We start from the raw sequence: 13,159 nt of genomic DNA, 5'->3' as shown, positions 1-13,159 counted from the left end.
CCTTGAAACTTTTGAACACTCGTTTTGCAAGGGTGAACACAATTCACACATGAATGATGTTTTAACTTCGTCAGTTGAACGTAATTCTTGAAGCTTTAACACTGTTGCTGGTATGGATATTAATCATAAAGAATTCGAGGTTTCATCCACTGAGCAAGTCTTTCAGTACTTTTAATGCCAGTTGAGAATTACAACTTCCATTTAAAAATTACACTTTTCATAAATACACTGACTTTAGCATTAAGTATCTTACATGCCACTGTATTGTATTTTAAATACAATGTAAACATCTCCAAATGCTGGCCATCTCATCTTCACCTGTGCAGTTTTTGAACGCTTGGGAGAGGGGCGGGGATGTGAGAGGAAAAAAAGAATAGATCAATGAAAGAAAAATGCACTCCAAAGTACTTTGGCTGATGTTCCTGAGTTAGCCCTAGTACTTGTGCTGGTACCAAGGTCCTTAGTGCTCATTTTGGAGAGGGATCTTGTTCCAGCAGAACATGCATGTTATAGACACGCTGTGCTCGGGGGCATTTGACACTGGAAGGGGGTGAGTGGAGAACTGAACAGAAGCCACATGTTCCTGAGGAAAATACACTGTGGTTCCTTTGGACACTAATATTAGAGGGGGCTGTACATCTGCTATTTTAGCAGTACTGTTATTTGAGCTCAGGGAGAATTACTCATCTCCTTTCACAGAACAGGAGTTGCACCCACAAGTTAGTTCAGAAGTGAAAGTTGATCCTGGCAGCTCAAACTATGATATATTTTGAGAAATGTACCTCTGGTGGAATAGTTAAAAGCTGCATGTTGCATACATCTCCCCATTAAAACAAGGGTATGTTAGCCAAATGAGTAACCTTAACTGTGTAAGAAGCTGAGAAAAACTTTCCTCTGCTTTCCCAAAGTCTGTAAGAGTTTTCTTGCAGTCTTGCTGCAAGAAAAGTCAGCTAGCTCCTTTTGGAAACAGTTTGAGTAGTGAGTTAATAGCTGAATCCACAGCATGGAATAGCACAGGTTTCTGATTTAAATAAATACTAAGAATGGGCTAATTCTTTGGCCTAAACCTCAGCTTAGATCAAGGTTCTTTTGGGAAAGGATGGCCTGAGCTAACACTAGACATGCCTGTTGCAAAAGTGTTCAAGCCAACTTCACTTAGCTCCTTGCCCTAAATTGGGTCTGAATTACACAGACCTGCAGCAATAAGAGTTGGTGCGTAAACATCCCTTACAACTGGACAATTACAGGACCATGGAGGTACAGTTCAAAAAACAGCACAAAAAAAGACACAACCTTGGACTTAATCCCTTGTAAACAGAAGAAAAACAAATTGAAAGAACTGTCCCCCTTAAACCATCAATGATCAAGTTGCCAATAATTCAAACCTGGAGTTACTTGCAATGTCTGTGTCTGCGACTGGAGGCTGTAGCAGTGTCCCATGGGCTGGCATTTCAACAGCTCTGGCACTGCTCTCCATGCGCTGACATGCCACCTCTTCCTGGTGTTAACCCACAGCTCTGCCCAGGCTGCGCTTTCCAGAGTCTCTTCTTACTCCCTCTGGGGTCACACGGCCCCATTTTCTTGTCTGGGTTTTTGTACAGATGCCCGGGAAGTGTTGAGTGATGGGGCCAATGTGCAGAGGAACCCAGCCAGCAGGGTGAGGCCCAAGCCCCCCCAGGCACAGAACATGGACCAGCCATAGCCATGACTGATGTCCTCTGGCAGCCCATAGACGTAGCGAGGATAGCGGGATAACTCAAAATTGATCCCAGCTACGCATGTGCAGAGTGAGATGATACAGCAAGTACCTGCAGGAGAAAAGCAAGAGGGTTCTACACTGCCCTCAGACAGGTTAATTATGCTCTGTTTTTTTCCCTTGGTATTTTCAAAGTCATGAATTTTCAAAATCAAGAATTACCCTTGGGGTTTTTTCTGCAGTCCTACCAGCCACTCTCCTGATAAGGCAGAGAAAAAAAGGGAAAATATGTAGGACTACGGCGTACCTCACTTCACAAATAACCAATATTGCCTTAGTTCCTTTCATTGCAATTTTGAACTCAGTCATAGTTCATCATGCTTTGATTCTCCTGAGACTATTTCCAGTGACTAATGTACTTGGACAGTTTCTTCTATGAAAGGTAATTAGCTCACTGAATCCCAGGGCTGCAAAGCACAGCACTGCTTGGTTTCCACTAGGAACACCCAGACTTCTGCCAGCTGTACCCTAGGCCCATAGAGAGTGCCCAGGTTTTTGTTATCTGCTACAAATTCACTAAACACCTATACAGAGGAGAAAAAGCCTAAGAAGGCACAAGGCGCTCTAGTATGTTTAATATACACTAGTATACAAGACTCCAGGTCTATACTGCCCATTTTTGAGTTGAACGTTCAGAACTTTCAGAAAAATGTTTGGTCATACAGAAAATCTTCTCCCATCCAGGACAAACAGATGTAACAGCCCTGGCAAGCACTGAGCTCACATCCTTATCGCTGGGCCAGTGTTCTCCCAGGCTTGGCTGGGTTTGGACTTCATCACTACACGAAGATCTAAACATCTTTGAGTACCAGAAAGGTGCTCTACATTAACTTATGTATGTTTATTATGATTCCCAGGGAAAACTGAGCTGAGCTGTCTGACAGGAGCCACAGGCTGCACACTTGGAGCAAGCCAGAGGAGTGTGCTCATTGTGCACATGGTCCCCGTGGCTACACACCAGCTCTCTAGAGCAGAAGGCTCATACACATACAGTGGGGTCTACTGAGAAACATGCAAATACCCATGCAAGCACAGGTCCTGCAGTGGTAACTGCACTGTGCTGAGAGTTTGCTGCACTGAGTAACTGCTTTGTGTGGCTGCTGACATTACTTTTACAAGGCAGTAATACTGAATGTGGTGACTTGAGGAGCAGAAGTGAAAGGCTCTCACCTCCCATTAGGAAGAGCAGCCCAGCCACGTACTGCATGAGCTCCTGCTGTTTGCAGCAGCCCAGCACACCAATGATCCACCCAAACAGGATGATGGAGACTGCCATGCCAATGAAGCCAGCTGTCATCCTCCGCAGATCTGAAGAAAGAAAAAGGAGAAAAGCAAGACAAAAACATGAAGGTGGCAGCACCTAGGGAGAACAGCCAGGGGAGAGTCCAGACAGATGTGGATTTACTGGTTCTAAAGTTTATAGTTCAACCATGGACTTCTCCTCCTGTAGCTTCTTTGAGGTAGGTAGTTTTCCCATTACACTGAAACTAAAGGAATCCATCTAAATTGACTCCATTGTGCTCGGCACTGTGCAACTGCACAGCCTTTCTGTCCTGATCAGGAGGAGTACCAGCCAAATACTCCCCAGCATGGGACAGAAGGGGTGCATCATGAACTCATGTTAGTACTGCAAGGGGTTTTTTTCTTTTATTTGGTGTGGTGTCTTTCTTTGGGATAGCGTTTGTACAGAGAGTGTCTGCTGAAAATAGAAGCAAAAGAAGCAAGAGAGGACACTGAAGAGGACTAAAGGATTAGTGCATGAGAGGCAACAATGTGAAGTGAAAAGAGGAATAGTGAGACAACAGAAGCAGACAGCAGATCAATACAGTATTATGGGAACAACTCCAGTAACAAGCTCTAAAAAAAAAGCTTGGGCTTGGGTACCAGTGACATGAACAGCACTTTGTTATCCCCAGTAAAATTGCTGTTCTTGTCTCCTAGTTCAGTCTCCAGCTGAACTAGGATTTCCTTGGCACTGACTCTCACATGACAGGGGCTATGTTGAATCCAAATCTCATGTCTCCTTCCAATTATACAGTTAGCTGCTTGTATTTCCTCACTAATCAATCTGTATCTATGCTTAGAGCCCAGTGCCATGCTTAGACGAGTGATTCCGAGCCCTCAGCCAGCATTGCATTAAGGCATTAAGTAATCCAAACATCCTTGTGCCCTGCTCTGGGCTACTTACGGAGCGCGTGCCACTCATCCTGGCGGATGGTGTTGGTGATGTTGATGGGTAAGTTGCGAGGCAGAGAGCTGGAGGTGTAGTGGTACTTCACAGCAGTGCAGCGCTGAATAACTCCTGTAAAGAGACAGCAGTGTGAAACACCATGAAACCCCCGTGCCTTGCACTTGCTGCTGAGTTGGCTGGCCTGGCAGAGCTTGCACAGGGGAAGCCTCAGTTCAGCAACAGAGCAAATGTAACCAAAAAGGAGCGGTTTACTTCAAAGGATTTGGGATTAGGAGGGGAGAGAACCTACAAAGGAACACCGGCAAAGCAGGAGCCAGGTGCTGACCCTCCAAGAAGCAACAGCTGAAGTTAAACAGTAATGACAGTCACCAAGAACATCTCCAGAAGCTTTCTAGAGGAACTGCTACCATCACTTTGGGATGTCTAAGGAGACAAGAACATGTCTGGCCAAGTACCAACAGGACCACTTCATCTCTGAGAAGACAGAGTTGAAACACTGAAAATTTTGAATGAATGCTGGGAAGTGAACTGCATAGGAGAATATTTTGAATTCGCTCCAATAGTCATTGGCTCTTTGCTTTACTTTCAGTGAACAATAGTACCCAGGTAGGCTTGTTTCCATTATAGCTGAAAGAAAAGTGCACCTCAGATGTAAATGTGAACTTACAAGCACGCTCTTCTTGAAAGGGATTTTTCATTTAGAAAATGGGGGAGAATAAACATGGATGGTGGGGTAGAAGAGAGCAACCAGAAAGGTAAAAGAGCTAAATAGTACAAAAAGTTCCTTTTAAACAATGACTACAGGGTCATTACTGCTATTTGAACATTGGAGCAGAAGAACCATTCAGAAACAATCAACTGGCCAATGAGCTAATTAAGCTGGTGAACAAACACACACCAGAAAACCCAGGAGAAGAACTGAGCTTTGTGTGGCTCCCACAGCAATGAGAAGCATGATTTTGTTCTCTAACAATGTTCACTGGCACCGTACTGACCTGGTTTCTGCAAGGACCTGCAGAGAGGGAGCCCCCATTTCACAAGATTATAAATTGCATACGAGAGGTCCAGGCAATTCCAGCCATCAGGCCAGGGAGGGGAAGGTGATCTGAATTTCCTCCCAATTCAAGTGGCTCCCATTCTCAGCTGTGCTTCCCACCACCCTCTTCCCTTGCTGTGGCTCCCTGCTGCTCCCCCAGCACCACAGAGCACTTCCAGCTGTACACCATACACAGAGTTGCTGCCCTTCACCTGCAGCCAGTGGCCCTCTGTGCTGAGCAGTGCTCCCTCCTTGCAGTTACCTCAGGACAAGGCTGTAGAGCCACCTGAGCCAATGATCAGCAAGACAACCCAGTGACAGAGGGTGCCAGTTCATTTGCAAAGGCTGCTGAGTTAAGAAGTTAGGCCATATACAGCACATCACAGTATCTAATCAAATTTCCTGTAACTGCTAACTGAACTCAATTTCAATGTTGACACGACTTGCATGTGTTGTTGAGAAATACGTATATAGAACAAACTAATGACATCAGATTTCAGATTATAATGCACTGGATTCATTAAAAGTATGATCTATGCCCTTACACTTCCTGATCATAAAAGTAGTACATATGAAGCAGTATTTTAAACAAGAACAAGGATTACTATTTTTATAGCTCATTAAAGAAAAAGCAAAGACTAGAGATGTATATCCCTTACGATCAAAGCTATGGACTTCTCAGCTAAGATGTCACTGAGAAAAATATTTGCTCTTTATTATTCCAAGTGTTTAACATGTAAACTAAAACTAAAACCTCTCCACCTTCTCATACAAATCTGGTTATTTAGAAATTCTTGGATATCAATTCCTTCTGCCTCTGGTTTAAAAACTGTTCTCCTAATCCTTTCTTCCCCAGAATTCAAAGTGCTAATTTTATATAGGTAGCACATACTATTACATTAAAACAGCAAGTTTGCAAAAAAAAAAAAAAAACCTCAGGAGTGCACAGATTTCACGGCTTTTGCTCAGTGCTGACTGCTAATCCACAGGCTTGGTGACAGCCTTTGATTACACCAGCACAAGCCATTTTTCCAACAAGATTCCATTTTCCCGAGAGCACAGGCTGGACCCACTCTGGGTGTGAGCCACTAAAGGCAGAACAAGGGAGGCCTCTCTCTGTAGATGTGCTAGAACAGCTGAAATAGGCAGGCAAGAGAGTAAGGGGATCAGGGAAGCAGTGAGGGTGATCTCTCAGCTGAGTATCTACCCACTTTCACCCAGAAAATTGTAACACGCAGCCAGTCAACCTTCAGTAGCTAGATTTTGCATTTGCCATCACTAGTTCATGTTTCCCATTTTTTGAGTGAATCTCTAGGTCTCACGTGCAGAGATGCCATGCAAATATGATGCGAATATGGCCAGGTACTCCACAGGACTGCATTTGAAGTCATGTAACACCTTGTTCTCTAAGTACTCAAGAAAAAAAAGTAATAATCAAAATCAGGTTTGCAGTCCCAAAGTTATTGTGAAGTAAAAAGTATTTCAAAGGTACTCCAGTAAGTCCTTGGACCTGAGCCTTATATACCTGAAATTACAGTCTATAAAATAGGGACAGCATCCTGCCCTCCATTTCAGAAACCTGCTAGCAAAGCGATTTCCCTTTTGTTTACAACACACTCGGACAAGCACCATAAGAAAGCCTGCAAAAATCAAAACCTTTGCCTTCAGACAAGGGCTTGAATAGAACAGTCATGTGGTGAACAACAAGTGAGCATTGTCTGTTTTGGCACACGAGTACATTGGGAATACAGGACAGAAGGAGGCAGGTGCACAGGTCATTAGCTTACCATAAAGCACACATCCAAGAAAAAGGTTAGATGGACAGCCTGATCCCAGCATTTCTAAGGGCCTTAAAAGAACACTGTGAGAGTCAAACTGCATGTACAATTTTCTTGATTAAAAATAAACATGAACTGCAGTGAACTGCATCCAGCAGTGTCACACTGACACTTTCATGGCCCAGCCACATGCCTGTGCCTTCTCACAGCCAACATTGTTTCTAACACCTTGTCTTCAATGTGGTTTTTTTTACCCCTCAGGACTGCAACTGCAGACAGGTTCTCCTTGGAACTCACATAACCCTTGGAAGAGTACATGTGAGTGTCTCTGGACAAGTCCTTTCTCCTGACTGAATATGAAGGATGGGAAAGGTCAGAGAATTCTTGCTAGAATAGCCAGATAGCCAGGCAGAGCACAGGCCCCTTGTTGCTAAGCTGCTAGAAACATGGAAACACCAACCCTGCTGTGATACATTCAGTTGTAATCCTGGATTTAGCACACCCTGACTTTCAGATTAGTTTTTGTCTCCAACTTTGAAACATGCAGGTTTTCTCTACACAATGTGCAAGAGGTTTATGAAGAAATGCAGGGGTTCATTTTCAGTTCTGCTCCGTGGCCCAGAATCAGAGCAGTTTGACTCTCACTCAGCTGGGAGACCCACTCCTGCCCATGAACAGCCATGGCCAGTTAACAATTAACTACCATGTGAGGCCTGACCCTCCCCTCCCCTCCCTCATGCCCCAGGACCAAGTGGCTATTGAAGCTCCCTGGCATTTTCCTACTGTTTCTGCCCTGGACTGTGAGGAGCATCACAGCCATGTGTTCACTCTGTCCACATCGTCACCCAAGGGCCACAGATCAAATAAATCAACCTTCCTTCAAAATACCACAAGAACTCTTACAGATCACACTGACAGATCATACTTACCAAGGGCCATAACCAAACAGATCAAGTTTATTAAACATGCCACTGTAATAGATCCTCTACAGACCTCACAGTCAATCCTGTAACTCTTCCAATTTATCATCAGTCGGAAAGAATGGGAAGTACAGACACCAGGACTGAGCAGTTTTCTCTCAAGGGCCTCACTACTGCCTCAAACTGTTGTGTTCCTCTGCTTAAGCACCCAGTGGCTCTCCTCACTTTCTCAGCTACATCGTGGTACCAGGGAGCCTTTTCTGCCCAGTATATATGAGATGTACCTGTCCCATCCCAGAGACTTTTCAGAGCAAGCCTGAAAAGAAATAAAATCCCTGGTTTATCAACAGTGAAGAACCTTTTATTTTTTAATTCCTTCCATTTAGGGATGTTAAAGCTCATGTTGTTCAATGAGCCCACCAAGTTATCCAAAGCAGCCTATTAGAATGGGCCTTTCCCAATTAATAATTTTCTACTGTCACCATTTTGCAAGCAACATTTTTTTACTCTACTAATAGGTAGAGAAGATCCCTAAACAAGATATAATAAATCCCTGCAGGACCTTACTACTTAAGAACACTCCATGCAGATGGTTTTTGTTGTAGCATCAGTTATTGAATGTGGAATCCACATAGCACAGGCTCTACAAGATGACACGTAGTGCTCATGTTCTTACACTCAGAGAACCCCTCCTTATATATGCACAGAGATCCTCTCTGTTTCTCCACCAAATGGTTCAGTTCTTTGGCTTCTGTCTCTTACTGATTGCTAATCTCCACTTTCCCCATGTGGTTTTGTACATTATTTCTTCTTTTGCCTTTTAATTGTATTTTTTTAAATGAAACTGTGTATTTTTTCACAGTTCCAAAATAGTGATTTTGCATTTTAAGAAAAATCCCACATATCATTTCCATCTTACATTTAAACATTTCCCACTTCTCAGTTTTGCACTACATTTTCATTTTTTCCTTTTAAATATATGATGTGAATATATTTTGCTTTTTTTAATATCCTAGATATAGAAATGGATGTTTGTACATGCATCATTAGCTACAATGCTCAAGTATGAAAATTTCCATGAAACTGCTTTGTATTAATAGCAGTAGATAAATACAGAACTAGAAATCCATTGAATTATCTAAATGGATAAGCATATTTATGGACTTAAGTAATTTATTCAGAATTCGAGAGACACAGAAAGGAAAAAAATCTTATTCCAGAGAGACTAGAAGAAATGGAGACTATAAACCCAAACCAAAATTACCAGAGAACTGTGAAAAAAAAATTTACTCCTCTGTCACTAAAACCGTATAAAAATATCTATATTAAGGAATACTAGGAATAAAGAAAGCCTCATACATCACCAAAGAAATAGCTGAAAACTTAATGCAAATTGAGGAGGAAGTAGGACTTTCAGCAGTGCACAGTAGTGATCTTCAGGTCACACCAGGGAAAAAAAAATACCTGCTTTTCCTTTTCAGAAGCCCCAGATCTGGTACTACGCTTGAGAGAACAGCTCAGATGCAGCCACACCTGACCATCAGTCAGAAAAGGCTGCTTAATCACAGTTGTCAGAGAAAAGACAGACACAGTGGGAATGAGGAAAGGCTGCTAGTAAAGCAGGTCAGGAGAAGGGATAAGAGAGTCATATCTATTTAAGGATCTGATTCTACAAGAACTATTATTAATAATTTCCCTCCATAAGATGACACATAAATCTTTACAGTAGCAACTGCAGACCTAATAGGCAAAGAATATAAGGGGAGCAAGGCTTTTTGTAGGGAAAGGCAAGGTCTTTTATTAGAACAGCTGGGGGAAAAAAGGAAATGAAGTAGACAAAACATTTTGGATTTAGAGTCCTTCCAGTTTTACACATCAAACACTGAGGAAGACCATTCCCCACCCTCTAGCCTCTCTATGTGACTGTTGTAGCATTGGGAAAATACCTCAGAAAGAGAAGTATTGAGGACCAAACTAGTATTCTTCCCATCCCTTCCCCCCATCTTAGCTAATCTTAATGGGAGCTGAAAGCATTTTACTTGATATGAAGCAAAAAAATAGATAAGTATTTTACATGAGAGCCACAATTAATAGAAAAAAATTAATGAGTTCCCTTTCAGTGAAAGGACTTCAGCATGGAAATAAAAATGAAATCGCATAAAATGGATCCTAGGAGAATAAATAGAGAAAGAAGCTAAGCACACAGCACTAGAGTTTCTAGAGGTAAGAGTCACTGCTGTGCATAGGAAAGAAGGGACAAAGACGAGCTGAGATTCACAGTGCCAGTCTATCCAGCCTCTGCTGTGCAGGACTGGCGTCACAGTTGGAAGCCAAGCTGAAGAACTGCTCTTGCTTTCTTAAGATAGCATTTCCATTTTGTGCCTCAATGGAAGCACTTTTCCCAACTCCTACTCTCTCTGTGCTAATATGTACCTGCTGGAACAGTAAGTCCTGTTATTTATCATTAACCATACATAACCCGTTGACTTCATGGGTCAGCCCACTACATTATTTGTACCATCAAATGCAGGACTTAATATTCACACTTCATGGCCTGCTTGGCTTTGTACCATGTGCCACAATAGTAGAAGATCCATAGCTTTCTCTCCCGTCACCCCGAGGGCCCTGAGTGACATCTGCCATCTGAAAGCCTGGCAATCTACTGCAGCAATGAGAATTCCCTCATGCTAGAACGGGAACAACAGGTCCCTTTCACCTTGCTGCAAAAATCACAGCGCTATAAACAACACTGCACATTTCTCAGCACTCAATTAGAAGAAAGTGCCAGGGTTAGGAGGATGCCCACCGAGAGTCAGACCCTGCACTGGGCCCCCGAAGGGGCTCTCCAAGGACGTGGTCCCACCCAGCACTGCAGCATTTTTAGTAGAGAGGGAGGAGCACAAGACCCCGGGATGGGGTCAGGGCCGCGCTCGCCCCCTCCCGCACGCCAGGGACACCGGGAGCCACGCGTCCGTCGGGGCTCCATCCGCGCCCGCCCGCCGGCCCGGTCTCGCCCCGGCAGCGGCGGCCGCCACCCCACCCGCAGCCCCGGCACCGCGGCGGGACCGCGCCGACACCGCGCTGACACCGCGCTCAGCACCACGGACAGCGGCGGGGCCGCCACCGCCCCCCGCCCCCGCACCTTTCCGGATGAGCTCCTCGCTGTCCGGCTCGTAGCCCGCACGGTGGCAGCGCCTCCAGAGCCCCGAGACTGTGGAATTGAAGCGGCGGCCGCAGTGCGAGTCCAGCGCGGCGGAAGCGGCGGCGGCGGCCGGGGCGGGAGCCGGGGGTCGCCCGGGCAGGAGCGCCCGCGGGGGTCGGGCGCGGAGCGGCAGGTGCGAGCTGGGCGCCGACATGGAGCCGGGCGGGTCGCTGCGCTTGTGGCCGAAGCCGCGGCAGCGCTCGCGGTGCCGCCGCGCGTCCGTCTCGTACCAGGAGTCGGTGCCGATGGCCACGGCCAGGAGGGCGAGGGCGGCGGCGGCCAGGAGCAGCCCGGTGCCGCTCAGCGCCTGAGCCGCGGCCGCCATCTTACCGCGCCGGGGGCGGCAGGGGCGGGCGCTTCCCTGCAGCCCGGCTGGGGCCGCCGCCCGCGGCACCGCCCCCGGAAGGGACACGGGGCCCGCGCCCCCCGCGCCGCGGCACCGCGCCGGGCTCGGTCCCGTACCGCGGCAGCCCCCGGGCACGGCCTCACGGGGGTCGCGGAACCCCCGCCGCAGCGCCCGGCCCCTGCTCCGGGGACCGAGCCCGCCCCCCCTTGGCAGAGTCCGTGTCCGAGGCGGTGCGGGGGTGGCCGCGCACAGCTGCCAGGGGTTGGGGGACCGGAGGAAGGGGTGAGCGGACCCTCCGAGCCTTTCCGCGGCCTCCTCTGGCATGGCAATCGCCCGTCCCGCTGGCCTGCCCAGGGCAGAAGGGCAGAGACCAGCCCTGCTCAGGCCGCCGGAGCCAGGAGTTTTTCAAATGTACACGAAATACAAACACAACCCGCAACCTCAGTTGTTGGCGTTTGGATTATGACTTCTCCTCAACCCTTCATTATCAGTTAATGGAAAATAAGGCCTGAAAAAGCTGAAAAATGTCAATCTATTTTATGCAATAAGAAGCAGATTAAATCCAAGCCATTAGTTAAATGCAACATTTATAGGGGCACAAAATCCGTTCTGATCCCGCTTGTTGTATAGGACTTGTTACTCCAGCTGCAGCACCATCAGTCAGTCCTCAAAGCCAGTTGTTAGGGCATTGTGTCATCAGTTCTGGCCTCCAGATAAAATGACCTAGTGCTATGCTATGCCTAAACTACTAATTTAATGTCCAGTTTTGAAATCCTTAGGTTTAGGGGGGGATTTTTTGTTAAAAGTAGTTTTAATTGTTTCCCAGGAGCAAATGTTCAACTGTAGGAGATTCCAATCCTTTCACCCCCACCACTACCTCTCCCCTTGTCACTTCTTGGTCTCTCGGCCACACTGAGCACAACCTAAACACCCTCCCCAGCACTTCTCCTAGCAACACTGCCCAGAACAGAATACTGCTTATCTCCCCTGAGCCCTCTGCCTGGTGGAAACATGCAGCAGCCACAGCTAAAGCTTGTTTTAACCACATTTCTGCATGATCCTCTTCTGCAGTTTGCACTGGACAGATGGGATTACCATCCATGCAGCTGCACATTAGTGCCTTCAAGGCAGACAAATTGAAAGGGCTGCTGTCAAAAGAATTTTCTTACACAGACCAGCTAAATTAAGTCTTCCACTTATTTTTCATTCCAGCAAGAATGAAAAATAATTTTCAAATACAATTACTGCTCTAGCTAACATGGAAAAACCCTTCAGTTGTAATAGCTCATTCCCAGAAACATCCAAATAGTCACATTTCCTAAGTCTGCAATCCTATTATGTCACCCTACTCTCCACATGAGCTCCTCAGGCTATAGTTTCAGAAGACAGGCGCTTCAGCAACACCATCATCTTAGAAAGTTCCCATGTATGAAACTCCTTCTAATTGTTCTCCTTTCTGTGGTACTGCAATTGTGTCAGAGCCATTCTTCATGGAGCCTGTGAAATAGGTAGCTGGTGAATTCAAGTTAATTTTGATTACTTTTGAGAAGGAAAAAGCTATGAGGGAGGGAGCTCATAGTACAGCCCAAGAGTGCAGCATGGTAAATCCAGGGACAGATTCCAAAATGTAGATTCCTGGCAAAATCCACAGACTTGCCCTTGATCACCTACCTGCCTTCATCTTCTTCCAGCTCTTGGGTTACAATTTTCCTTCTTTTTACAGAAGACTTTGGGTAAGAGAGAGCCATGCACCATTTATAGCTGAAAATCTTCCAAATGAAGCACTTCCAAAATACTCTGAACCCATGTTTTTGAAGGCTAGAGAATTTCCTTTTAGTCCTTTCTGGGCAATTGCTGCACACAACCTTTGATGACTGCACCTTTGTCCTACCTGGCAGGTATCCAGCTTAGTGTTAACTGAAACCAGACA

At 45.8% G+C, this 13,159-nt stretch overlaps 1 protein-coding gene across 1 annotated transcript; it reads right to left on the bottom strand.

Annotated features, from left to right (window-relative positions):
- Positions 1-153: 153 nt before the first annotated feature.
- Positions 154-11,243, bottom strand: LOC125328062 (transmembrane protein 178B-like). Its single transcript, XM_048308272.1, has 4 exons — positions 10,824-11,243; positions 3,945-4,058; positions 2,927-3,064; positions 154-1,808 (listed from the first exon to the last, which is right to left on the bottom strand). Exons 1-4 carry the CDS (start codon positions 11,206-11,208, stop codon positions 1,564-1,566), a joined length of 882 nt encoding a protein of 293 aa, XP_048164229.1. The 5' UTR covers positions 11,209-11,243; the 3' UTR covers positions 154-1,563.
- Between the last annotated feature and the right edge of the window lie 1,916 nt (positions 11,244-13,159).

Source organism: Corvus hawaiiensis, chromosome 6 (genome assembly GCF_020740725.1).
Source record: "Corvus hawaiiensis isolate bCorHaw1 chromosome 6, bCorHaw1.pri.cur, whole genome shotgun sequence".
NCBI lineage: Eukaryota > Metazoa > Chordata > Aves > Passeriformes > Corvidae > Corvus > Corvus hawaiiensis.
The sequence above is the reverse complement of the archived record's forward strand: the minus strand, read 5'-3'. Positions and strand labels throughout refer to the sequence as shown.

Coding starts and splice junctions, on each gene's coding strand:
- LOC125328062 (XM_048308272.1), bottom strand. CDS start 11,208: ATGGCGGCCGCGGCTCAGGCGCTGAGCGGCACCGGGCTGCTCCTGGCC. Junction 3,065..3,944: donor GGATGAGTGGCACGCGCTCC/GTAAGTAGCCCA, acceptor TTCTTTCTTCAG/ATCTGCGGAGGATGACAGCT. Junction 1,809..2,926: donor GCTGCTCTTCCTAATGGGAG/GTGAGAGCCTTT, acceptor TTTCTCCTGCAG/GTACTTGCTGTATCATCTCA.